This window comes from Plodia interpunctella, chromosome 21 (assembly GCF_027563975.2).
Source record: "Plodia interpunctella isolate USDA-ARS_2022_Savannah chromosome 21, ilPloInte3.2, whole genome shotgun sequence".
NCBI classification, from domain to species: domain Eukaryota; kingdom Metazoa; phylum Arthropoda; class Insecta; order Lepidoptera; family Pyralidae; genus Plodia; species Plodia interpunctella.
Genome location: NC_071314.1, coordinates 1,223,585 through 1,249,193, shown reverse-complemented (window position 1 = coordinate 1,249,193; position 25,609 = coordinate 1,223,585). Strand labels below are relative to the sequence as shown.

The following is a 25,609-nucleotide window of genomic DNA, read 5'->3' as shown; positions in this document are numbered from 1 at the left end:
TTGTCTAATTTCTCCGTGTACAGCGAGTGCGAAGCGCTAGTATAAGCATTGTAATTATCTTCATTACATGTAATATATCCTCGATCCAAATAGTATATTTACTTCAAAACATGATTTTAGAATTAATATAAAATAGTTATACAATAGACATATTTACAATTTGAGAGATCGCCAACGTTCACATTATGAAGTGTAATGTAATCAGAAATCTCTGCTAAGTCGACGCCAGCCGAACTCGGGGCGTCACACTTGTACATATGTATATAGGGATTATATATAGAAGGGAAATCGTTAAGAGTCCTTTCCCCGAAACGGCTTCTATTTGTGTATAATTTGTGATGTATAAAGAATTTCGATATAAAGGTTAACATTCAAAAAATCACAAAAAAAAGTTTGGAAAGGGCCTATTAGTGCGCCCGCGGCGCGTCGAGACAAAATGGCGGCCCGCCGCGGGTCCCAGTATATTCTTGTTTATTTTATTTCTCTTTTGTTTTGATTTAAATTTTATCGCGCGAGCGCTTCACCGCGTATGTTTGTTGAGAGTAAGGTTGAGAAATTATATATGCGTGTGTTGATTGTTGAACGCCATAAAGAAATATAAATATATATCGATGTAATTTAACGTCCGTGAGGTTTCGTCTTGAGTTGTCTTCTTTTTTTTTACAACATTTTCCATTTTATATTATTTCCGTATGTGTAAGAATCTACGAATAAAAGTTCCTTAGACCGGTTCGTAATGCGGTTGTGGCTAACTTTTGTACAAGACGATTCCTCGACTCGACGTCACGATAGATACGTTCAAATCGTTGCAACGATTCCGATATTGTCGTTCCGAGCAATATCGATTGTGTACTATATTGTCTATTATGTATTGCCTACGCACACAGCATATGTAGCATTTAGAGGGTGTACCAAAAACGAGAGGGGCGCGCCAGCCCCGCCGCGTCGACGTCTCATTTGATTTACGATGCTCTATCGGAAATTCTCCAGCGTTGCGTAATACTATTTGTGCCTTGAAATACTTTTAATACATGACATATTGCGGCGCCTTCCCGCGTCTACAACTCGCTAACATAACTGGCTCCTCCGGAGAGCTAATGAGCAGCTTCGTTTCATTTTTACCTAGAGTCGGCACTTGTAAATATCGTCTCGGACGACGAAGTGTGTAAAAAAATTATTAAAATGCCTTGTGTGTCGCCAGAGGGCGTGACTGTTACCAACTGAGGGACGGCGGCGCGGGCGCTGCGCGGCGCCGTCTCTTGTTAAGACTGAAGGATTGTGGAAAGTTTTGTAGGCATTATATCAGTTGGTATTGTATTGTGAGCCCCAAGGGGCAACGTGCCAAAATGTACGGCATTGTTTTATAACTGCACTGTTGATGACATGTAACATCTGTGTCGACGGATATTTTTCAATAAAAAAATATAAAAAAATGTGTTTTGAACACAACAGTCGATTGTTTTATTTTATACCCTCCCGGAGTTCACTTGGTAAGGAGAAATTAAGACTGATGACTTTTTTACGTTGAAGTCTCGCTAGTGAATTCCTGCTTTTTAAGATTTTCTTCTCACCAAATTTTATAAGAATTTATCCTTTTTTAAAGACGATATTTCGTAATAAAACCAAAGTATGTATTGTATATGAAATTTTAATTTAATAAAATTAAATAAATTACACTTAGCACGGTGAAATATTACACGTAACTCACAAATAATACATACACAACATAACATAGACATTCGATTACAAAACAAATAATCACAGTAAATATTAACTCAACTTACATTTCAACTTTACAACAATAGTTATTACGGAATATACTCTATATTTACACGACAAAGGAACGGAGTTACACTTAAAACCTGAAATAATGAAAACACATTTCGCCCAATAGTGACCAGTGACATGCCTGAATATCTGTTGTTGAGTTGCACTACATTATTAAATAAAAACATTTTAAATCAATGGAATTATAATCCCGAAAGCTTCCGAATCTGACTCTCAGCATTTCATTGACACATTCAATTTATCACAAAACCAGGTATCATTAAACATTTTTAATATGTTTCGTATGCGTCCTATGGACTCCCTGCATTGCGCATTTGACTTCCTCCAAATACGACGTCGAATTATGGATAGTTGTGCCTCCCAACACAACTTTAACTCCAGGGTACGCCTGGTTTATTTGATGGACGCAGTAGGACTCTTCGTATGTGGCGCCCCCTACAATGAAAACTATGATATCTTGTGGTTTTCGTCCGTTACCGCTGTCGTCGCCTCCTAACGTTGGGTATAGATTTTCTCTGAGTTTTCCTTTGATAAGATCTTCTAAAGTGTCTTTTAGGAGCGGTGTGTGCTGCGTGTAAATGTTTTCTACGCCTTGCAGTCCCTGTAATCGAGTTATGGAACTATAATTTTTAATTTTGAGACGTCCAAAGAAAATCGCATTACAATGAGTATTAAAAAGAGAAAATTATGACTAAGATGAATTGCATCAAAGCCAGACTTATAAACACTCGGTAAACAGTAGTTTAGTTATTTGTACGATGTATTTTGTAGTAGGACCGTCTAGTCCTATTACAAAAAACACTGAATAACATATCTATGTTAATGTTTTACCTACAATAAGGATTTTACTAAATGCAGTATCTTTCAGATTGACTAAAAATACTATACACTTGATTTGAGACAGCCAACAAAGTTAAAATACCGCCCTTTTAATGCTCGCAAAAAGAGGGGTGTTATAAGTTTAACGCGTGTATTCCAAACGGATGAACCGACTTGCGTTTAGTTTTTTTTGTGTTATAGATAATTTTATCCCGAGTGTTCTTAGTCATGTTTCATGAAAATCAAAAGTTGTAGCGAAATGAATATTGAAAGTGTTTTTCTTTTATTTATACGATACCTTGAACAATCTCTTTGTGATCTTGGCCGCGTCCTGCAAGCCGAACAGGTCGCTCTGGCGGGCGTGCGCGCCGGCGTGCTCCAGCACGAGCGCGGGCGCGCGCAGCTGCGGCTCCGGACAGCGGCGCGCGCGCAGGCTCTCGCTGAGCGCCGCCAGCGCGTTGTGAGCGTGCTTCTCGTAGCGCAGCGCGTACAGCGCCACCAGCTTCGCCGCGTCCGAGTGGCGCACTGACGGGTTGGCGATCAGGGCGCGGAGGCGCTGGGAACGTATCGACTCCGTTTTAAAGTCTATCATGTCTTGAAATGATACCGTTTTACACCAATAGTATGATTCCTAAGGTGTAAAATTTATTGTTTTAAAAAAACAACTGATACCTTGTGGAACGTTACTTATTAACTGAACGTGATTGGTTTAAGAAGAAAATAATTGTAATTCATAAATAATATTTTGTTGACTCGGCGCAATCATGTTCGTGCTGTTATTATTTCACTATATAAGATGTCACTTCACAAAATCATTATTATATTGTATGATTCCCAAATAAAATAAAGAATAATGCCCAACAAAAATACATAAAAAGACTTAATCCCGTGAACACTAATGACATTAAAATAACGTGCAACTAATTATACTGAAATTCTCATAGCAATGGACAAAACCCTCAAAAAGACACGCAAAGTTCAACCACACAGCTTGACCATAAATAGTAGAAATTAACTAAAGTGGAACTAAACATTTTTCATACAAAATTGTTGCCATACTTACGTGACAGCTACGAAGAATCATTTTTTATCAACAATTTATGGTCAAGCTGTAATTGTTTATGGTCAAGCTGTAACTGTTTATGGTGAAGCTGTAACTGTTTATGGTCAAGCTGTAACTGTTTATGGTCAAGCTGTAACTGTTTATGGTGAAGCTGTAACTGTTTATGGTCAAGCTGTAACTGTTTATGGTGAAGCTGTACGTTACCTGCAGATGCTTGGCGTGGTCGCTGGTGCAGGCCAGCTCCTGCTCCAGCTCCGACACGTCCAGCAGCGCGTGCCGGCTCACGGCCGCCGACAGCTCCCCCACCACCGTCACGTGCTTCGTCACGGTGCCCGACATTTTCTGATACCGACCATATATAACTCACGTATGATAATAAAGTGAGCTGTGTTCACTTAGCTGGCAACACTATCTAATATTACAAATGCAAAACTAAGCTTGTTGTTACCTCTTCACGCTTTACCAGCTCCACCAATCTTCTTGAAATTTTGCGTACATGTAGTTCGAGGTACGGAGAAGGACATAGCCCCGGATCGAAGCTAGTAAAATGTAAAAAGGCCCATCTCATCACACCCAGAGGAGAGTGATACACTAATTTACAATAATATGAGACACGAGTGAGTGATCGAAACGAAGGAGAATTTTTTCAATAGCCTGTGGTGTCCCACTGCTGGGCAAAGGACTCCATTCCACTTCGCCATCCATCACAAAAAAAAAGCTAAGACAATTGGAGAGTAACATAGGCTTTTAGTACAAAAGCTGGTTCCACTACAAATACTGACCTTGAACAAGGGGTAGGACTCCACAAAGTTCTTCATGTCGGCGATGCTCTCCACCTTCTGGTGGCTCTTGGACTTCTTCTGGAACTCGTCCATCAGCGCCTTCATCGTCTGCCCTATCTCGCCGAAGTTCGAGTACAGGTTCTGTTACATATAAACTTTATAAAACATAGTCCTATGCCGCGTCGCGTCTGTCTGTCTGTTCCGATAAACACAAAAACTACGGCACGAATTTAAAAATAGATAATGAGATTCCTGAGGAAACTTCAGGTGTATAATTTATTGTGCTTTTACCCGAGCGAAGTCGGGACGGGCTGTTAATAAACTTTATAAAACAAAGTCGCTTTCCGCTGTCTGTTTGTACGCAACGGATTTTAATGGGGGTTTTTTATATTTAATAAAGAAAGTTTGTGTAATAATTTATTTATGTACACAACATAATATTGCAAATATAAAACTTACAAATAGGAAGCTAAGTACAAAGGTACTCGTAGTATTAAAAAAAAAAAAAAATTCAAGAAGATCGGTTGAGTAGATAGAGCGTGAAGAGGTAACAAACAAACACACTTTCGCATTTATAACATTAGTTAGGATTATGGTTTCAGTTAACATTGTTGCAATATGTTTCACCTTAGCATAAAATTCGTCTTGTTCCGAAGACAACACCACCTCCTTGAAGTCTTTGTGAACATCCGGCACATGCGCGAGGCTGACGCGATTGTTGTTTATGGTCAGCAGCTCGTGGACCATCGCTTGGTACGTCCACTGGAATACAAGCAGAAAGATATTATATATGTACGAAAAATATACTTAGTTCAAATAATTACACATGAAATTTATTTAATTAATTTATGAACAAGATGCATATTTAGCGCGCCTTATATATTATAAGTACTTTGATTGCTGATAGGTAACAACAGCAATCCCATAGAGGGTTGACGGCAGGCCGGTCGTAAAATCGCATTTTTTTAAAAGTAAACCTTTTAAGTTTTTTTACACTTATCGACCACAGATGTTTTAACAACTTGACAATTTTGAAACTTAGCATATTGACGTATGGTGTTGTAATCATATTGTAAATCATTGCGGAATCTTCAACACTTCATTTATTCTGCCTTTAAGGCTTCACAGCATCACAGCCGCGATGGCGACCGAATCTTTCGACGAAATCCGCCTGTCAATAATCATCAGGTGGTGTGCTATTTATACAATATAATGCTATTATAAAATGAAAAATCGTTTATTTCCTCGACAAACATCAATACAATAGCAAATATTATTATTATTGGGGAGTGGACTGGAGTAGGTTAGACCTTGATTTCAGGCCTCTAGGTCACCCGCTGCTGTTAGAGAAACTTATAGCTTACTAAAATGGATGGGTCACTTTCAGAACCTCACCTGATTCAACAGAGGAGTGACCGGATCGTCCCTCCTATCAATAATGAGTAGCTGCGGGGTGGGCTGATCCCCGTTGTAGGGTATATTGTTGTCAATGAGCACGGCCTCCCTCCGCAGCAGGTCGCGCAGGCGCTCCGCGAGCCGCGCGCAGGGCTCCGATGCCGCCTCGTAGCGCACCACGCAGCGCCGCTTCAGCGACAGCAGCAGAGACAGCAGCCCGCTGGCGCAGCGGTGGAGGTGCGCTTGGTTCCACAGGCGACCTTCCGGGGAGATGATACAATAAATAAAATAAAATGTGTTTATTTCAGACCATATTCAGTCATCAACAGTCCATATTATCATTTATAAATACATTCCCTCAAAATTATACTTATCTTAAATTAACAATTTTGTTTATGTGGAGGTCAGCATGTGTCCTATATACTTCTGCATCCATCCTCTCATCAATGAGCTTCAGAACTCCATTGCCAAAATTTTGGGGGTTTGCAGAGATTGGCTTTGAGGGACAATAACGGAAGGAACACTTGTGGACAAGAGCCTAATTACATGATGAAGATTGTATATAGTCTTTAATCCTATGTTGCCCGGGGCTTCGTTCCCGTGGGAATTTTGAGATAAAATATAGCCTATAGTAATCTTGGATAATGTAATAATATTTCTAATGGTGAAAGAATTTTTGAACTCATTTCAGTTTCTGAGATTACCTGCCTCAAACATACAAGCTCACAAACACTTAGCTCTCTATGATAAAAGATTAACTCTTCTTATTTCCCAGAGGCTTTGCACATCCATTCATCATCATGTATCAGTGACACAGTTCACCAACCTTGCAAGCAGCCAACAATGTTGAAAGAGAACAGATGTCTGTCTACAGCGAGGTAGTCTGCAAACACTTCCTGCACCTCCCTGACTGCTTCCTGCTCATCACACTCAGCCAGGGTCTTCACGTCCGCTTTGGAGACAACATTGCTGAAGTCTGGAAACAGGATTTCCTTTTTTATTATCGGATTTGTTATGAAATTAAAATATTGTGATTGGACCCAGTGGTAGCAATTGGTCAGCATAAAATTTCTAAGATTTTGCTGTGATTTTACAGCTGGCCAGCTTGATGACTTCAACTGTCTATAGGGATGCTGACGTTGCCAAGGACTATTACCAATCAAGGCTATGGGATATACCCCTAGTTGTCTTGTAGACATGTAGTGTATAATATTAATCCTAGGGCACAACCATAGGCCACACAAATTTAGCTTATATTCACTCATAATTATAATTATTTATATTCTTCTTCACCTAACACACACCTAGTAGTATTTCAGAACATAAATGAAAAAAAAAACTCACATATGAAATAAACTCCATATTTGGGATACCGCAGTTCCCTGGACAACAGAGCGATGTTCTCGGACGTGGGCCGCAGGAAAGCAATGCACTTCATGTGCTTGAGGTTGTCCCACTTTGAGTGGCTGTCGATCCTCTCAAACAAATACACCTCCTTCTGTAGGATCTCTGATTGGCTGAACACCATGCTCACAATGCTAGTCTAAAAAAATATTAGTAACAATAATAAATTGGTTATTGTTTTCGAAATTTTCCAAGTACATACATAATTATAGCTATTATATTTTCACTTCCAAATGCAACTGCCATAGCACGTTAACAAAAAACGTTTAAAGCATGTTTGCAACGAAATTGCTATGATTGTGCTAATTTCTGCAGTGAAAGCAGTGACTAATAATTAAAACCTTACAGTTTCTTTATCCATGAGAATAACTTTCATGCCCGGTCCACTTTCCTCCGTCATTTTTGTTATGTACATTTTTACCGCCTGAATCACATTCATTTTGGTTTATATTATTTACTGATTGGCTTTACTTTTATGGTGCGTCTATATTTTATTTTACAGATTTTCGTAAATATTTTCTTTCTGTTTCTATTTCACAAACGATTCTACCTATCTATTAGATAGTATCTAATGTCTTTGTCTTGTCATGTCACTGTCAATTATTGTCAATGATAATCATCTGGCTATATCATAGACAATAGTGTTACACAGTGTTAAAATGTTGATGTTCAGTTATTAGGAGATTTACCTGGACAGGCAACTTATCACAGTTGAAACGTAGCACCTATGTACAGTTTCTACCATATATTTATTTTATCTATGGTTTCTACCCATAAATAAGGCTATGGGTAAGGCGCAAGATGGGCTACTTGTAAAAAATAGAACAGATTTCTACACAATATTCACTTAACACTTGTGGGCTGCTATTTATGTATCCGGAATAACAAAATTAAACAAACATATATTATTACATATGGTTTTATTGTTTCTCGAAGTATTCTCCGCGATGATCTATGCACTTCTGCATACGATGAAACCAATTTTCAAAGCACTTTTTCCATTCGATTGAGGTATGTCCAAAACGTGTGTTTTGAACACATCAACGGCCTCTTCGCGGCTCGAAAAACGTTGACCACGTAATTTATTTTTAATGTTTGGAAATAAATAAAAATCATTGGGTGCCAGGTCGGAGCTGTACGGCGGATGACCCGTCAATTCAATCTTTTGACCCTCCAAAAAATTATTTGTTTCAGCCGACTTGTGGCAGCTAGCATTGTCGTGATGAAGTATGATTCTGCGTTGTGGGTTGTTCTTTCGTATTTTTTCAAAGACTTCTGGCAAACAAATGGTGGTGTACCATTCAGAATTAACCGTCCTACTATTCTCTAGTGGCACTGTAGCTACATGTCCGTTGATACCAAAAAAACAAGCGACCATTTGCTTTAAAGTGCTTCTCGCACGAACAACTTTTGTTGGATTCGGTTCATCTTGAAAGACCCACACCGTTGACTGCTGTTTAGTTTCAGGGTCATAAGCATAGATCCAGGTTTCGTCACCTGTGTAGATATTATAAACAGCTTTTGACGTGCCACGGTTGTATTTTTTTATCATTTTCTTACACCAGTCGACACGAGCCTGTTTTTGATCTACGCTCAAGTTGTGCGGAATCCAACGCGAACAAATTTTTTTAACAATTAAATGTTCGTGTAATATAGCGTGTATACTCGTCATACTAATGCCCAGAGACGCCTCTATCTCGCGGTATGTAACATGACGATCTTGCATTACTAATTGTCGCACAGCATCAATATTTTGTTGTACCACTACCGATTTAGGACGACCCTCCTTAATTTCATCCGTGAGCATAGACCGTCCACGTTGAAATTCCTTAAACCAATAATACACAGTGGTTTTCGATGGTGCTTCATCTCCAAAAGTTAAAATCAGTTGTTCGATGCACTGTTTTTGAGTTAATCCACGCCGAAAATGATAATAAATCATCGCGCGAAAATGTTCACGAGTTAAATCCATGGCAATGAAGACAAGCTATTTTCAAAATTGGCGCCAATTGAAAAAAACAAATGACAGGGACATGAAAAATATTTATTCTCTAGCCGAAGAGTTCTATTTTCAAATGTTGTAATTACTTTTTAAATATTCTAGAATTATTGGCCAGTTCCGGATACATAAATAGCAGCCTATCGTAATACATACTTGACTCTAATCAGCTGCCCAGTGTACATTTTGATTACTTTATATTAAATGTAGGTGTGTGGTGTGTAATGTATGTATACAATCTAGCCAGGCCCTAACTGTAGATACTGATTAGTGCAAGTTCAAATATTTTTACGTAACACCTAAACTTAACACTGACTCGCACAAACATCTATTTTGATAGGTGATAAGTAGAAATATTTGGACTCACACTCACCATTGGCTGTCCATATTGTGTGCTGCCAGACCTGCACGTAACGACTCAAAATGCGAACCAGTGTTTGTTTTGTTTTTATTTTGACAGGAAAAATCTGATATTTGAAATTGACAGTTTGCAAGTTACATCACTGGCAACCCATAGACAATAATCAGCCAGTTATCTTGCGAAGGTCGGCTGGGTCAGGTGGAAATATTGAATAAAATTATTGTATTACAATAATTGTACGCTTGAAACCCACAAAAATGTTTTCCCGAGCTTTGAGACCCGTCGCCAATGGCGTTTACGCCCAAAGTGGTTCCATGAACTTCTCCACTACCTCCCAGGTAAGATTATATACTTACACCAATTTTTTGGCTTAGAATATATCTATCTTAGAATAAATTGTCCAAATATCGCTTTGAACAATATTCTAGTTGACTTGTTGTTTTTGTTTAACCTCTATTCCTCATGTTAAACAATCGGTACTGATAAAAAAACTTTTTTCAGAGGAACTTCAAAGTAGTGGTAGCTGGTGCCTCCGGTGGTATCGGCCAGCCCTTGGGTCTTCTGCTCAAACAGAACCCTCTTATAACCCGCCTGGCCCTGTACGATATCGCCCCAGTGACTCCGGGGGTGGCCGTGGACTTGTCCCACATGGACACCCCCGCTCAGGTGTCAGGTCACAAAGGTCCAGAGGAACTTGGCGCCGCGATCAAAGGTAACAATACTGAAATGAGGACATTTAGAACTTTAAAGCTAGTTAAAATTATCTCAAGAAGTGTTACATAACAGGAGGTTACATATGTTATGGTAGGAATATATTTTCTTATCTGCTTGACACTTGTTAGATTACTTTCAAGGTTAAGTGGTTGTAAAGTTTTGAATAGTGATATATTTATAGAATTTTTATAAATGTGTTTTTTAGCTCCATGTTATGACCTTGACTTTGCAATATATTTGAAACATTAGCCATGTACGTACATACAGCACAGATATAACCTTAGTAATATAATGTTTTTGGGTAATAATCTACTCTATTTTTTTCTTTATGTATCTGTCACTTCAGTTTTTATGTGCCAGTATCACACAATATAATGTTGTAATATCTGTGACCAGTATGTATTAAATCCTTCTATTTTTATATTTTTTTTAAATTGCATTCTTCTGTGCTAACATTCTTGTCATTTAACATTGCATTGTTTATGAAAACATAACAAGAATGACATAGATAGGTGATTATCTACTTGCTCATTCATTAAAACAAAACAAACTGACAAACAACACATTGGTTGTCTTTTTCCTTATTTATTAGTGACTTAAATTGTTGTTTGCTCAATATGAAGAAGTTATATCATCATTTTGTGTAATCTAACATGCCATTAGTGTCATTTTATGTCTACTTTTTATAGCCTATTGTTGTGAATGTGATGAAAATTTAGCTATTTTATATAAATGAGTCAATGTATGGTTGTAAGTTGCATTTTAACAGTGCATATACTTTAATTATTTTAATTTCTGTCTTTATCTTTTTAATAATTTGTTTGAGAACTCTTTAAATGTATTATAATATATTTAGTAAAATTTAATAGTAAATATCAAAGGTATTTTGGGAGAAGGTATACAAGGCAGTAATGGTTGAAGTTTCGCAACTGTTGGCTCTGTCTACCCCGTAAGTAATAAAGACATAACACTGTATCTATATCAAGAAGGAAACATCAAAACTGATATTCATAACAGTTGGTGTTGTATGATAGGGCTAAATCGCACAAATTACACTATTGTCTTGTGAACATTCAATGTCCGACTTGGCTCAAATTTCACATGGCAGTCAGATGTGTTGTATTTGTGGTGTCAGTACTTTTGCAATAGTCTGATTGTAATCATACTACATTATCATTAAATTGTCTATTATTTCAAAATGTGTAAAGCTAAGTACTTATTTAAATAGTACTCTTTATTATTCTGTAATCAGAGAAAATATGTGTGTGAAATATAGGGAAAATACTATAAATCTAGGTACCGTATTATTTAATCAGATAAAACTGTAATGATAGGCTGTAATTTAGGTAGTGGAATATTTAGATTGTGAGGAACAAAGAACTTTGAAATGAATAAATAAAATGTTACGTAATGGAATATGTAAAACTGGCACATGCCCTCTATGAAGAGTGCTTCCATCATCGTCATATATCATCATGTAATTGTTTAAATTTTTTATTTTTTTTAAACCCTAAAATTTTGTTCCCCCTCCAGACGCGGACGTTGTGGTGATCCCGGCGGGAGTCCCCCGCAAGCCGGGCATGACCCGCGACGACCTGTTCAACACCAACGCCTCCATTGTCCGCGACCTCGCCCTCAGCATCTCACAGAACTCCCCCAAAGCCATCGTGGCCATCATCACCAATCCGGTCAACTCCATGGTGCCTATTGCTTCTGAGGTCTTGAAGAAGGTAATTTTACACTCCATTCTTACGAGTACTGACATGTAAACAATTTTCACAGTATTGTTAAATTTTATTGAAAACTAAATGTTGCTTGGGGCTTCGCGCCCGTGGGAATTTTGAGATATAATGACAATATAACCTATAGCAATCTTGGATAATGTACCTTTCTAATAGTGAAAGAATCTTTGAAATCGGTTCGGTAGTTTCGGAGTTTACCTGCCTCAAACACAAACTCACAAATGCTTACCTCTTTATATAATAACTGGATATTGCCCGGGGCTCACTTGGGCATTTTGAGATAAAATATAGCCTATAGCAATCTTGGATAATGTACCTTTATAATGATGAAAGAATTTTTCAAATCGGTTCGGTAGGGGATTACCCGCCTCAAACATACTTACAAACTCACAAACGCTTACCTCTTCATGTAATAGTATATATAAATAAATAAAGTGGAGAAGAAAAAGTAGGAAAGTCCGTACCATGGACTTCGACGCTCTTCAGCTGGGAAGCAACCGGGAAACTAGCTAAGCTGATAAGAAACAATAATGGTAAGCCCTTCTGACATGATAGGGACCGACACTGTTCAAATGAGTTTCTTTCGGCATTCCTTCTCAGCAGTGGTCGTTCCGAAATACTATTTAATTTACTTGAAAATGTACAAATTTACTTGAAGAAGTGCCTGTGAAGGTCTAATTTCTGAATAAACGATTTGAATTGGAGCGAAAAGTACTTTGACTTGTCAAAAAAGCATCAAAAGTGACTTATGGACTCGTAACATAATAAAATGGATGAAGACTCCAAGACTCCATTGATATAATCTTGATATGAATAAAATAATTATTATGTTATCAACATATTACTTCAAGATAGGTTTATCACAGCTTGGCTTCCAATAAAGGTTTGTTTTGTGGTTAAAATTAATTTGATCCAAGATATCAAAGTGGGATTATGCCACGGGAACACAGGCGCTTAAAGGAAGCAAAACAAAACGCTTTGCGCAGATATTATATATATTCGCGCAGATATGCTTTGTCTTGGTTATATTATTTTTCCTTAAAAGGACTTCTTAGTCATACTGTTATCAGGGAAAATATTATGTATTTTTAATTAGTTAATCCATCTGTACTCCTGTTATTTAGGTATTTAAATAAATATACATGATCGCTATTTAAATACATTTGTCATTATGTACAGTCTGCAGTTACATCCGCGGCTTTCTATGTTTGACTCCGGAGCATTAATTATGTCTATTTCAAATTTCATCAAATCTGGCCAGCGGTTTAGCCTTGAAAATGTGACAGACAAAAACACAGCATTACAATGTATAATATTTTCTCAGGAAACACACTATCAATTAGTGAAAACTGCGTGAAAATCCGTGTAGTCGTTTTTAGTTTATCGCGAACAAATTGTCAGAGAGATGACTTTGTTTTATAATATGTAATGTAAGGAATACTTTTAAATCTAAGATAGTGCTATCAGTTCATAATTAATAAAAGTGCACGATAGGTACATAAGATATTAATAGTACGTTTTCTATTATATTGATAGCAATTCTCTATTATATTGAAAGCAAATTGCAATGCTGTGACCACCTATATAAAGATCACACTAATAATTTCCGCTGGTTACGACAACGAAAGTAGTTTAACCCATTCTTGGATCAAAACTGAACTGAACCGTAAACCAACGTTAACGTTGTCTAAACAACAATTATATATGTTTGTATACTTTTGCCCATAGCATGGTAAGCTCTCCTAGCATAATGTTGGACCCTATGAACCAACACTGTTTAAATGAATTTCTTTACGCCATTCTTTCTCAGCAGTGATTGTTCCGTTATGTTCGTTAGTGAAAGTTTGTGAGGATGTACTTGTGTATTTTTTTTTTTATATATATAAGGACAAATCACACAGATTGAGCTAGCCCCAAAGTAAGTTCGAGACTTGTGTTATGGGATACTAACTCAACGATACTATATTTTATAACAAATACATATATAGATAAACATCCAAGACCCGGGCCAATCAGAAAAAGATCATTTTCCATCATGACCCGACCGGGGATCGAACCCGGGACCTCTCGGTTCAGTCGCTAGAACCTTGCCACTGCGCCACCGAGGTCGTCAAAATGTTGTTTGTTTCTCTCAGTATGTTTCTCTTTCACGCACAATCTACAGGACAGATGGTTATGAAACTTGCTACACGGGTAGAATATAAGTCTGGAATAATACATACTTTTTATCCCGAAATTACCACGGGAGCGAAGCCCCGGGGCGCAGCTAGTTAGTATAACGTCAGAATCCATTAAATAACATGTTTTTATAAACCTAACTTGACAATTTGTATAATAATTAGTTATTTTTTACTTTTATATCTTAAGAACAATGGATTTACGTCGGAGTATATATTAAGACATAATTATAAAAGTTAAAATTTAATAGTAGACTTGAATTTCGTAAAAAAGGCATTATTGTTTACATGACCTGTACATAATTATGATGTACTAGATGTTGCCCGGGGCTTCGCTCACGTGGGAATTTTGAGATAAAATATAGTCTAGAACAATCTTGGATAATGTACCTTTGTAAAAAAAGGTGAAAGAATTTCTAAAATCGGTGCGGTAGTTTCGGAGATTACTCGCCTCAAACATACAAACGCTTAACATTTTTTTATTAAAAAATTCGCACGGGACATCTAGTAGTAAATAAATAGACACCAATAAAATTACCCCACCCAGGCTGGAGTATACGACCCTCGGCGCGTGCTCGGCGTCACTACCCTGGACGTGGTCCGCGCCGCGGCCTTCATCGGCGAGATCAACGGAGTAGACCCGCGCAGCGTCACCATCCCCGTCATCGGCGGCCACTCGGGCGTCACCATCCTGCCCGTGCTCAGCCAGAGCCAGCCCGCGGTCAAGCTCTCCGACCAGGCCAAGATCAAGGCTTTGACTGAGAGGATACAGGAAGCTGGCACTGAGGTACGATACGATATACTTTTTGAAGTGAAGACTTATTTAGCGGCGTTGTAAACTTTTTGTGACGGGTAAAAAATGTTAAACTCGTGTCAGGACACGTGACCGAATCGAAAATTCGTAAGACGTCAAAAATGCACAACGTTCATATTAAAGTTTTCACTTCTGCCTGCCGGAGTGTAACCCGGTTTTTTTAAAATATTTGGGACAATAAACAATAGTACAATTTATATCTTAGTCTAACTTACAATTTACGTTTAATGTATTTAATTGTAGGTACGCCTATTACACTGTCCACGGATTGAATACAATAAAAAAACACTGCGAGTACTTAGAATATACAAATATGAGTGTGTGACTTTTACGACTGGTGTTTCTCAGAGCGTTTTGACAGCTACGGCCGCGCTGTCATTACATTTTTTCAAATTTTAACTAAGACGAGAATTGTAAAAAAGATCATTGTGATAATTCATAGACTGAAACGATGCAGCTGAAACTAAATACGAATATTTAAAGTCGATTGGAAAGTCAATTTTCAAAAAGTATGAAATTATAAAAATAAATTGTTATAACCATCATAACAAACTAAAATTTTGTAGCAACTTTTATTATAGTTTACTACCTTTACTATTGCTAGCTAATCGCCCATGTAGCAAAACGTCTAACTCTGAAAAGGTCTACATAACAACATGTCTATTTAGGAAATCGACAGATTTTCAATATGTACATTTATGATAGCGGTGGTGGTGTAATGGTTAAGACGCCCGCCTGTAGATCAAAAGGTCCCAGGTTCGAATCCTACTCATGCCATATGAGTTTGTATTCAAATCTGACTCATATATAGTAGTTTTCATCGACCACCACTTGCTTCCGGTGAAGGAAAACATCGTGAGGAAACCTGCACACTGGTTGATTATTATTAACTTGTGTGTGTAATGGAGAAGGCAATGGCAAACCACTCCACTAATAATGCCAAGAAAGTTGTGTGTGTTTCATTCCACGTAATGACCACAACCCGCAGCCATGAGGAATACGATTATGAAGAAGACATTTATGATCTTAATTGCTAGTAAAAGTGTAATAAAAAGAAAAAAAAATAAAACTTATTCGACGCAACAAACATTCGGTCCAGCGGTGTATCTGTGAAATCGGAACAGACAGACAGACAGACTTTCGCATTTATAATATTAATATGGATGTGTTTTGACAGGTGGTGAAGGCGAAGGCGGGAGGCGGGTCCGCGACCCTGTCCATGGCGTACGCCGGCGCCAGGCTGACCAACTCTGTGCTCAGGGGACTCAATGTAAATAACTGACTTTGCGTGTGTATGTGTGACGTATGGTTTCTGCCCTAAACGAGGACCACTCCATGTCCCAGTCGTATAGCCTACAGCACGAGGCGGCTAATGGATGAGAACAGCCTTGATAGCTACAACGGCATTCACAATGAGGTTGACAGGCACGCGGCTGATTACAAAATATGAAGAGATCTCTTTTACGCAGATCCTGATAACTTTCCTAGTATCTTTTCTTTTTTTTTTTTGTTGATCTGTAATAAAACCGATCAATAAAAGTGACATTTACTCTTTCTATATGGTTATGTCTAAATACATATATTTTATTTTTCACCCAGCCGAGTAGTCAAATGACAAACTAACTGTGATTTTTTCTGCAATCCCATTTAACCAATCTAGTGTGGAGATAAATACACTAATAGGATCAATAAATCAATAGGTCCTATAGGAACACATGGGAGCTGTGGGGAAATTTTTATATATTTTTTTTAGGGTACACGAACATGATATAACTGGTAAAATACAGATACATACATACATTACATATGTATACATTCCAGGGCGAATCAAACGTGGTGGAGTGCGCGTACGTGAAGTCGGACCTGACGGAGGCGGCCTACTTCGCGAACCCGCTCGTGCTCGGCAAGAACGGCGTCGAGAAGAACCTCGGATTCGGCCAACTTAACGCTTTCGAACAGGTGCGCGTGCGCAGAATGTACAATTCGCAAATTGTCCAATTTTCATCATGTAGATGTTTGACATGGTTGATTGTGAGTTTATAAACACACTAGCTTTTGCCAGCGGCTTCGCCCGCGTGGGATTTCTCTGCGAAAGTGGAACAGGCACGTTTTTCATACAAACTTTCACCTCAATTTTAGACATTGGGGGTTTATTTTTGAAAAAGTAGCCTCTTTGCATACTATATAATGCATCGGTAAATCGGTCCAGATGTTTAACCGTGAAAGCGGAACAGACTGATATTCAATAATATTAGTATGGATATTTGTTACATGGTGAAACCGAAAACTATAGCTATCAACTGTGATTACATTGTGTAATGGAAAACTTTTTTTATGAAATCCTTTATCGAGTGTAGTATTAAAATCTTTTTCTATTTTACGCTACTTAATAGATAAAATAAATTGATAATATTGTAAAGGTGGCATGTAGTGTGGAACTTAACTGAAATGTATTTTTCCTCATCAGGAACTCCTTAAGGCCGCCATCCCTGAACTGCTAAAGAACATCAAGGTCGGTGAAGATTTCGCCAAGAAGTAAACTCGACACTTCAGCGGGTGTAGGTGGCGCTACTGTAGCTTTATAAGCTATGGCCGATAGACAATCAATTGAATTATAAATATTAGATGCGATTTTATTTATTGTATAGAAGAAATCATAACAGGCGATATTTCGTCTAGTCTGTGGTAGTATTAAGAATTAAAAATAATATTCTATCAGTGATTTTTATAAATAAACTTTATATAAAAGTTACCACGATCGAATCGCTAAAATGATAATTTTTAAATTTTAATATGTTTTTAGATTATTTATTTTTTATTTGATTTTGTTACAACTTCGTATCATGTAAGTGTAAGTGGATTTTTTGACTATGAAAATGGCGCCATCTACATATTGTCTATGGTAGCGTTGGTACGAGATCGACTCGTGATACAAATACATAGTAAAATAGCACGAATATATTAAATATAACCCAATTTATTATAGTATGCCCGGCATTTTCCGTTGTCTTGAAGATATTCATTCGAGCAAAAGTACCAAAGTTGCCAAGTGGTGAATGTTTTTGTAAATATACATGTTTTGTTAATGAGTGATAAAGTTGTATTAAAGGTCCTTTATTATAAAATGTATTTTTATTCTCACAAACGAATGTCCTTAGATTTATGTTGCTGCCGTCTGTACCACATTTGTAAACATAACTTAGTCGCGAAAAAAGCGAAATAAGATCAAACGATCTTCTTGAAGTTCGATCAATATTATATGAGTCGCTTCATTAGAAGATAAATGCGACATAAGTAGGAAGACTACTTGTGTCGCATTTTTTTTTACTATTTTGTGACAAACTCATTTGCGGATTTACCAGTAGGCTGGGGACTGGGGCGGCAAATTGTTTGTTTGCGAAGTAATATTTTGATTGCGGTAAAGGAACGAAACAAACTAACTTTTCGACAAAGAGTACCTGGCTGAAATGACAGCTCCCCCCCATAAGGAGCGGCAAAATTTGAATTGCCTGCTGGTGTTAATCCGCCGCTATTACTTTCAACTTTGAAAATATATCTTTCTCTTGCGTTATAATGAAAACAGATAAAGTTTGTGCCTACTACTTCCAATTGAATATTTTACATTGGGCAGTTTTTTTAGGTTAGGGTTGAAAGGAAAATCTAAAAACCAGATTTCCAATGGTTTTCAGTTTAGGAATAAGAAATAATGCACTTCATTCAAAAAATATATTTGCACCACAAAATTAATAACAATGGTAGTTTAGGACATCCATATACCACTCAAGCTCTCAAATTCTGTAAATACGCAACAAACTCGCACAGTTTATCATAAACTCTGAGATGTGATTGGTTCTCGTATATTTCAATGTATATTTCAACCATCAGCAAAACTAAATACGCAGAAAACACTGTGACTCCAGTCCATGCTCGCTCTTTCGGATTGCTGTAGGAAAATCTTGCACTTCTCTCCATATCAACAGTAGTGGTAAATTCAATTGGCGCTCGATTCCAGATTTTTTCATTTTGATATTATTTTCAAAAACAGTAATCTATAATAGACATTGCCAAGTTGTACACGGTGAGTTTCTATTAACACAAATTTCTTTTAAAACATCTAAATCACGACAGGAAATTTAAATTTAGTAAATTCAAAGTATTTGACCAAATTCGTCTAAGAATCTTCCTTATATAATGACTCTATACAAAGTTGAATTTAGGTTCCGTAACCTTTTTTCTATTTATACATTATAAAACTATGTATTGATTTTTTTTTGCAAATTTTGACACAAAATTTGACACACTATGTATGTGATTTTACACTGACGTTATGTATTCATTTCAGACATCCAGGTATATTGGCAAGAGTTCAGAATTGACATGTATTTATAGAGCACTCAGCATGTGATATGTCACGTACTATTGAAAATCAAGAACGTTTGATGTTATGAAAACGAAGAACGTAAGCATATTTTTACTATTGATCGATATTGAAAAACAAAAGAATACATCAAATTGAATAGTGTTTAGCCCACTCATTACTTTGATTATGGTACTGTTGCTGGCAACCCAAAGTAGATTTATTATATTTAATTTTTTATAAGGATGATGTCCCAAAATATAAAAATAAAATACATTTATTTATACAGCAATCGTCCTTGGAGTTAAACAAGATCCTAACAGGCACTACTCGTACATAAGGTACTACTGACACTACTGGAATTTTTTCGTTCATACTCAGGTCACCTTCGTGTACCGCGGGTACTTCATTCTTGCCTGTGAAGTTCTCAGAGTATCTCTGCTCTATGTAGATCGATGGTAATGTTATTGACAATACAATGCGGTAGTGCTAGAAGTTAGGAAAATTGATTCAGACTGAAGGATGTCCAATTAATAAATAATAAAATAAAATGTAAAAAAATATCATAGCTTTAATTTCACATAGAAGCAACCGGTCGTCACATTTCAATTCTACAACTAAGACAAAAGAAAATGTAAAATAAAACACAGTAATCTTTTCATCTTATTTATTGATTCGTCCTCACAAAACTTTGCTTATGATCGGACTTACAGGGATTATGTTTCTTGGGCTACTTGCATGACATTACAGTTTTATAAAGAAATCACAGGAGCCATCGCGCCCCGCGCCCAACGTAAATTTAGTCAGTCGATTAAAACATACTCGAAAACGTTTAGAAATGGCCGGCAGCGTTCTGCGCACGCGCGCAACTTGGACGCTGCGCTAATTTGTTTACAATCACAAAGTTAGTCTATGTATGCTCATATTTATCATATTTTCTTTGACACTAACATTTTATAGGTTCACACAATTTCAATGTACAAATATAATTTTTTTTTTTTAAATATTAACGTAATTTTACTGTGCCTTTATTATTTATTTGCGTAATATTCATTCTGCATAGCTTATTATCCAAGGTCTATTCTTAATTATAAAGAGATTTATAAGAGAAAAACTTTTAGATAAAATATCGACTTCGCAATATTTTTTTGACACACAATTAACGCAGCGACCAAGTGGGGATCAGTCCCGATTATCAGGATAAGATGTAAGGAATGATTTATTCACCTTCGAATACATTTAGACAGGGGGCCGGCGGCCCCGAGTCGACGTCACTTAACTAGAGATTATTTTATGAGAAATAAATTCGTCGCGTCATCTGGGATGCAAACATTACAAGATTTATTATCATTCAAAGTTTTTATTCGCATTTCTGTAGAGACTGCAGGATTTTTAGTGTTATCATTGCTAACTTCTGCATCACAATTTAAATAAAAATTAAGTCTTTACAATGTATTTATGCAAAGGGAAGCCGTGAACATTTTGCAATTTCAGATCCTGTGCAGGCAATAGATTTAGAATAAAAACTTTGTATGAAAAATGATCATGTGAAACCATGACAGGCCTACAAGACCAACAAGATAAGGATCCCGGCGCGTGCGCAGAGCGGGGCGGCGCGCGGGCGCAGCTCCATCTCTCTGTCTCACTCGCACATTCTCTCTCTCACTCCAGCACTCGATCCCTCTCGCTCGACCATATTTATACGCGGCCGCGTCGCCGACCTAACTAAAAAATGAAATCTCTAACTTAAGACTTACCTAACCTTCTATATAATTACAAATGCACAGTGTTTACACAGTATAACCATACACTTTTACATATGTATATAATTTACCGCGCATAGGGCGCTATTCACACGCTCGTCGGAGCTTCCGATGTCGTCGTATAGAAAAAATCGCGTTCGTAAAGTTTCGGACCTCGCGGCGCCAGCGAGCTATACAGAAACAGATGCGGTGAAATATTTACATGAATCGGCGATCACTACGCGGCTAACTACCGGATGGGTGCGCCGGCGAAATCCGAAGCGAAGCTTTACAAAAACTTAATACAAAAGCTAAATTAAATCGAGCGATGGACTGAATTGATCGACCGTTGATCCAGTCCACCCCCTCGGGGCGGACGCATGATTCGCCCGACCCGGAACCGAAGTCGTAAAATGCGCGTGGCGTCTATACATAATGTACAAGTTCGTGTAGCTAAGTAATGGACGAAGTCGCGCGGAGATCGCGGGCTAACGGCGATGGAAGACAGGTTTTATAACTTTACTTTAGAAATCTGCCACTTAAAATTATGAGGTAATTTCTGGATCACAGCGGCAGTGTTATAACAGTCACAAATTAACACGTTCGCCAATTGGTTTGAAGGCTGAATCAATAACGACGACCTCCGCACTTAAAGCTTGCCACAACATGGTACATCCCTGCTTTAAACTATAAATATACAACTGTCTTTAATGCACCCTGTCTGGACCACTGCCGGTCGCGTCCGTACCAATAACGTACGAGTTTCGACATTTTGTCACACGATTTCAGATTGTCACAACTTTTGATGTTTTGTCACACAACTTTTGACGTTTTGTCACACAACTTTTGACGTTTTGTCACACAACTTTTGACGTTTTGTCACACAACTTTTGACGTTTTGTCATAAATTTTTAGACGTTTTGTCACACTTTTTAATGTCTTAAAACTACTTCACTGTCCTTAAATCTTCTTTGTAGTAACGGAAAACTTGAAGAGTAAGCTTCAATGAGACAATAAGCTTGTAGCCAACGCAGAATTAATAAATATTTATCTTCGCGTATAGTTTCTTTATTACCTATGCTGTCAGGCTTTGCCTTCGCGCTTAGTATTCAATGACTGAATATCTTCGACTTTTTCATTTTAAATTTGGTGGATCCACCAACCATACATGGTTCTTTTCACTTGCTTTTCAACATGATTTTATCAGTTATTATTCTCAAAGTGATTATATTAGCTATTTCTTGCTGTGTATAACATTATTCTTGAAACTTCCTTGAACAGAATTCTAGTTTGTGGCCATGGCAGGTTTTATTATAGTGTGTATATGTTTGTCATTGATTAATATGCAAATGCTTGTATGGAAGTTAAGTTATCCAGAGTCATCGCTCCGTATACTACGGTATCATAATCCAAGAATGTCTTCAAGGGACCTTTCAGCTCCGCAAGCTGAGGTTGGTGTTCCAAGACCCCGAGCGTTGAGGTTTAGTGTTCCAAGACCCCTAGTCGAGGTTTAGTGTTCCGAGACCCCGTGCGTCGAGGTTTTGTGGTCCGAGACTCGAGCGTCGAGTTTTATTGTTCAAAGACCCCAGTCTGAGGTTTCTAGTGTTAGGGCCAGTTCTAGCTGGTGTGGTTGTGGTCTCGGTGTCAGTCCTCGTCGGACAGCGGCTCATACTGCGCAGACATCAGCGGCGCGGGCTCCTGTGGGGGGGGGGCCGCGGGCGCGGGCGTCGGCGTCGCGGGGGGCGCTGCAACACACGTGATCAATATTTTATTATCGAGCGAAATTACGGTTTGTTACCACTCGTTCTACTCAGCAGTAGTAGCATTACAAACAGATTATGCCGCCTTTGCCCGGTCCTGACGAAAGGGGTAAACTCAGAAATGCTGTTTTCGACGTATACCGTCGTTTTAAAATTATGTATTATAATACCATGATTTATTACTAATGACGAAATACATGGTCACCTGAAAGTGAACACAGTTAAGGACGACTACCATACAGCTACTGAAAAATATCGGTGGAGATTGGAGGTTCATCCCAATAAACTGGCTAACTGGCAGTTTATTTAAAGTTTCTGAGAAATTGAGAACATGACATAATAGGGAGTAGAGGTCTTCGCTTCGATGTGTCCTTAATACATCCGACGTATTTAACTGATTACATCACATTGCTTAAAGCGTTGTACACAGCTGATCGTAGAAAAGCATAGAAAAAATACCGGGTTGCACTTCGGGAGTGCCGGCAGAGGTAATAAATCGCGGAAGTGTGTAATGAATGGAGTATGTTGGTTGATATATTCCGGTAACTTTTCTCATAAAGTATTTGTGTCCAGTCACCAGCCCAGATATGGATATTCTCACCTCGCATATATCATTTTAACTTGAATATGAACGTTGTGAATTTTTGATGTGGTCACGTGTCCTGACGCGAGTTTAACATTTTTTACCCGTCACAAAAATTGCACAAAAATTAATTAATTTCTAAACACGTGATTACACCGTAACAAATATCTAAGACGTCAAAAATGTTTTAAAAATGTGCAACCCGTTTTTATTTTATTCAATTCTCGTAAGTCTCGACGAGTAAAGAATGAAAGTGGCTTGGCTTACCGTCGCTGCCGGCGGTGGCCACGTTGAGCGCGGAGTAGGGGTAGGCGTAGGCGGCGGGGAAGGGCAGCGGCTTGGCGCGCTCGTCCGCGTCGCTGCGCATCACCTCCACGATGCGGTTGGTCACGTAGTCGAACGCTGTCAGCACTCCCCCGCCTCCGCCCCCGCCCGCCCCTGCCCCGCCGCCCGCCCCGCTCCCAGCCGCGGGCCCGTAGCGCCGGCTGTTGTTGCTTCTGCGGAAGGAGTTTGTTCGTCAACAAAAATAAAGACCGTCCGATCAGCTTAAAAGGTAAATACTTGCGTTGAACTCTTCAATTTTATAAAAAATAAATGTTTTTCACCAAGTCCAATGTTTGAGCATCCAAGAACATTCGAGCAGCAAGACGAATGTAACAAATACCTCAATTATGTAAATTCGTTCAACAATTTTGAAGGTACGGGGCTATAAAGATATCACTTACAAGATACGCGCGAAAAACAATATTTTTCCTTTGCAGTTGAGTAACAATATAGAATGATATACATCACTTATTGAGGTAAGTCTACCGCAGACTTCCAAAAGGCACGCAATAGGTCATTGCTGTTACTGTTGTCAGAGAGATCTTATTCCATTCAATGTGTAACAAAATAAATCATATCCATGCAGTAAACTCTGGAACCGTTCCTGGGAATACTGTCGGGTCACGCTTATCATAATAATGCATTGTCATCCAAACTAAACGTGTGTACAAAATTACAGCTCAATCGGTTGAAGATATCTGTTTCAAACTTGAGTTAGAAAATTCCACCCGCGAGACATAAGGACATACATTGCAAGTTAAGTAAAACCTTGTGGACCTTTTGAATGATGAAAGATTTTTTGAAATCGATTCGGTAGTTCCGGAGATTACCCGCCTCAAACATAAAAACTCAAAAACGCTTCCGTTTTTTCATATTTAATAGTGAATATATTACCTGTTGGCCTGCAGATTGTCGGGCGGAGACACGGGCTCCAGGAAGGGCGCGTGCTTGGGGTCGCGTCGCTTCCACTCCTCCCCGCCTCCTCCTCCTCCTCCTGCCCCTCCCCCGCCGCCGCCTGCCCCTCCCCCGCCGCCTCCTCCCCCGCCGCCCGCGGCGTAGCCCTCCGACACCGGCGGCTGGAAGCGGCTGCTGTGAATGCAGATATAAATAAATAAATATACAGGGACAAATCTCAAAGAAATTAGCCCCAAAGTAAGTTCGAGACTTGTGTTACGGGATACTAACTCAACGATACTATATTTTATAACATATGCATATATAGATAAATGGCCAAGACCTAAGTCAATTTGAAAAAAAAAAAACATTTTCCATGTTGACCTGACCGGGGATCGAACCCGGGACCACAAGTGTAATGCAATAATACAAGTAGTCCGGCATTAAGACCATTAGGCCGCGGAGGTCGTCAAATATACAACGTTAGTAACAAAGTACACGCCACCAATTGAAGGAAAACATGTGAAAATAAACAAGAGAACAAATATGTGATTTAATTTTTGTCATATCTTTGAATTATTGTCAATGTCACATTATTTTTCACTGGTGTTTCTAATAATATTCGAATAGACATCAAAATAAAATAAATGTGGTTGTAACTTCTGTTACAACCACATTTATTATGTAATGTGGTTATGTAAATGTGGTTGTAGCTATGTTAATATACAAATAATCGATTTTATTGATTGTTGTAAAAAGAGCACCACACTCAAACATTACTATTCGACCATTCTATATCATTTATCAGCACTCGGATCACAATCATAATATGTTTTGATATACTTTTTGACTAAGTACATGATGTACTTTGATATACTATTAGAAAAAACA

At 38.2% G+C, this 25,609-nt stretch overlaps 3 protein-coding genes across 7 annotated transcripts in view; 1 reads left to right on the top strand and 2 right to left on the bottom strand.

Moving 5' to 3' along the window:
- Positions 1-1,632: 1,632 nt before the first annotated feature.
- On the bottom strand, positions 1,633-7,837 carry Vps45 (Vacuolar protein sorting 45). The gene is made up of 9 exons (XM_053761219.2): positions 7,598-7,837; positions 7,192-7,390; positions 6,674-6,823; positions 5,848-6,107; positions 5,080-5,214; positions 4,453-4,593; positions 3,875-4,012; positions 2,906-3,163; positions 1,633-2,389 (listed from the first exon to the last, which is right to left on the bottom strand). The coding sequence occupies exons 1-9, from the start codon at positions 7,688-7,690 to the stop codon at positions 2,048-2,050; spliced, it is 1,716 nt and encodes a 571-aa protein (XP_053617194.1). The 5' UTR covers positions 7,691-7,837; the 3' UTR covers positions 1,633-2,047.
- Positions 7,838-9,775: 1,938 nt separating this feature from the next.
- Positions 9,776-18,183, top strand: Mdh2 (Malate dehydrogenase 2). The gene is made up of 7 exons (XM_053761220.2): positions 9,776-9,949; positions 10,113-10,323; positions 11,859-12,055; positions 14,792-15,031; positions 16,236-16,328; positions 16,880-17,017; positions 17,526-18,183. Exons 1-7 carry the CDS (start codon positions 9,869-9,871, stop codon positions 17,595-17,597), a joined length of 1,032 nt encoding a protein of 343 aa, XP_053617195.1. The 5' UTR covers positions 9,776-9,868; the 3' UTR covers positions 17,598-18,183.
- A 587-nt stretch (positions 18,184-18,770) lies between these two features.
- Positions 18,771-25,609, bottom strand: part of LOC128679414 (uncharacterized) — a 115,547-nt gene continuing 108,708 nt past the window's right edge. For 4 of the 5 annotated variants that reach the window (XM_053761653.1, XM_053761648.2, XM_053761650.2 and 1 more), the window contains 3 exons: positions 24,719-24,913; positions 23,768-23,997; positions 18,771-22,902 (listed from right to left, as the gene is read on the bottom strand). In XM_053761653.1, the coding sequence (XP_053617628.1) occupies positions 22,802-22,902; positions 23,768-23,997; positions 24,719-24,913 (526 nt within the window). In that variant the 3' untranslated portion in view covers positions 18,771-22,801. The remainder of the gene's footprint in view (positions 22,903-23,767; positions 23,998-24,718; positions 24,914-25,609) is intronic. The other variant, XM_053761651.2, reaches the window with a different exon arrangement.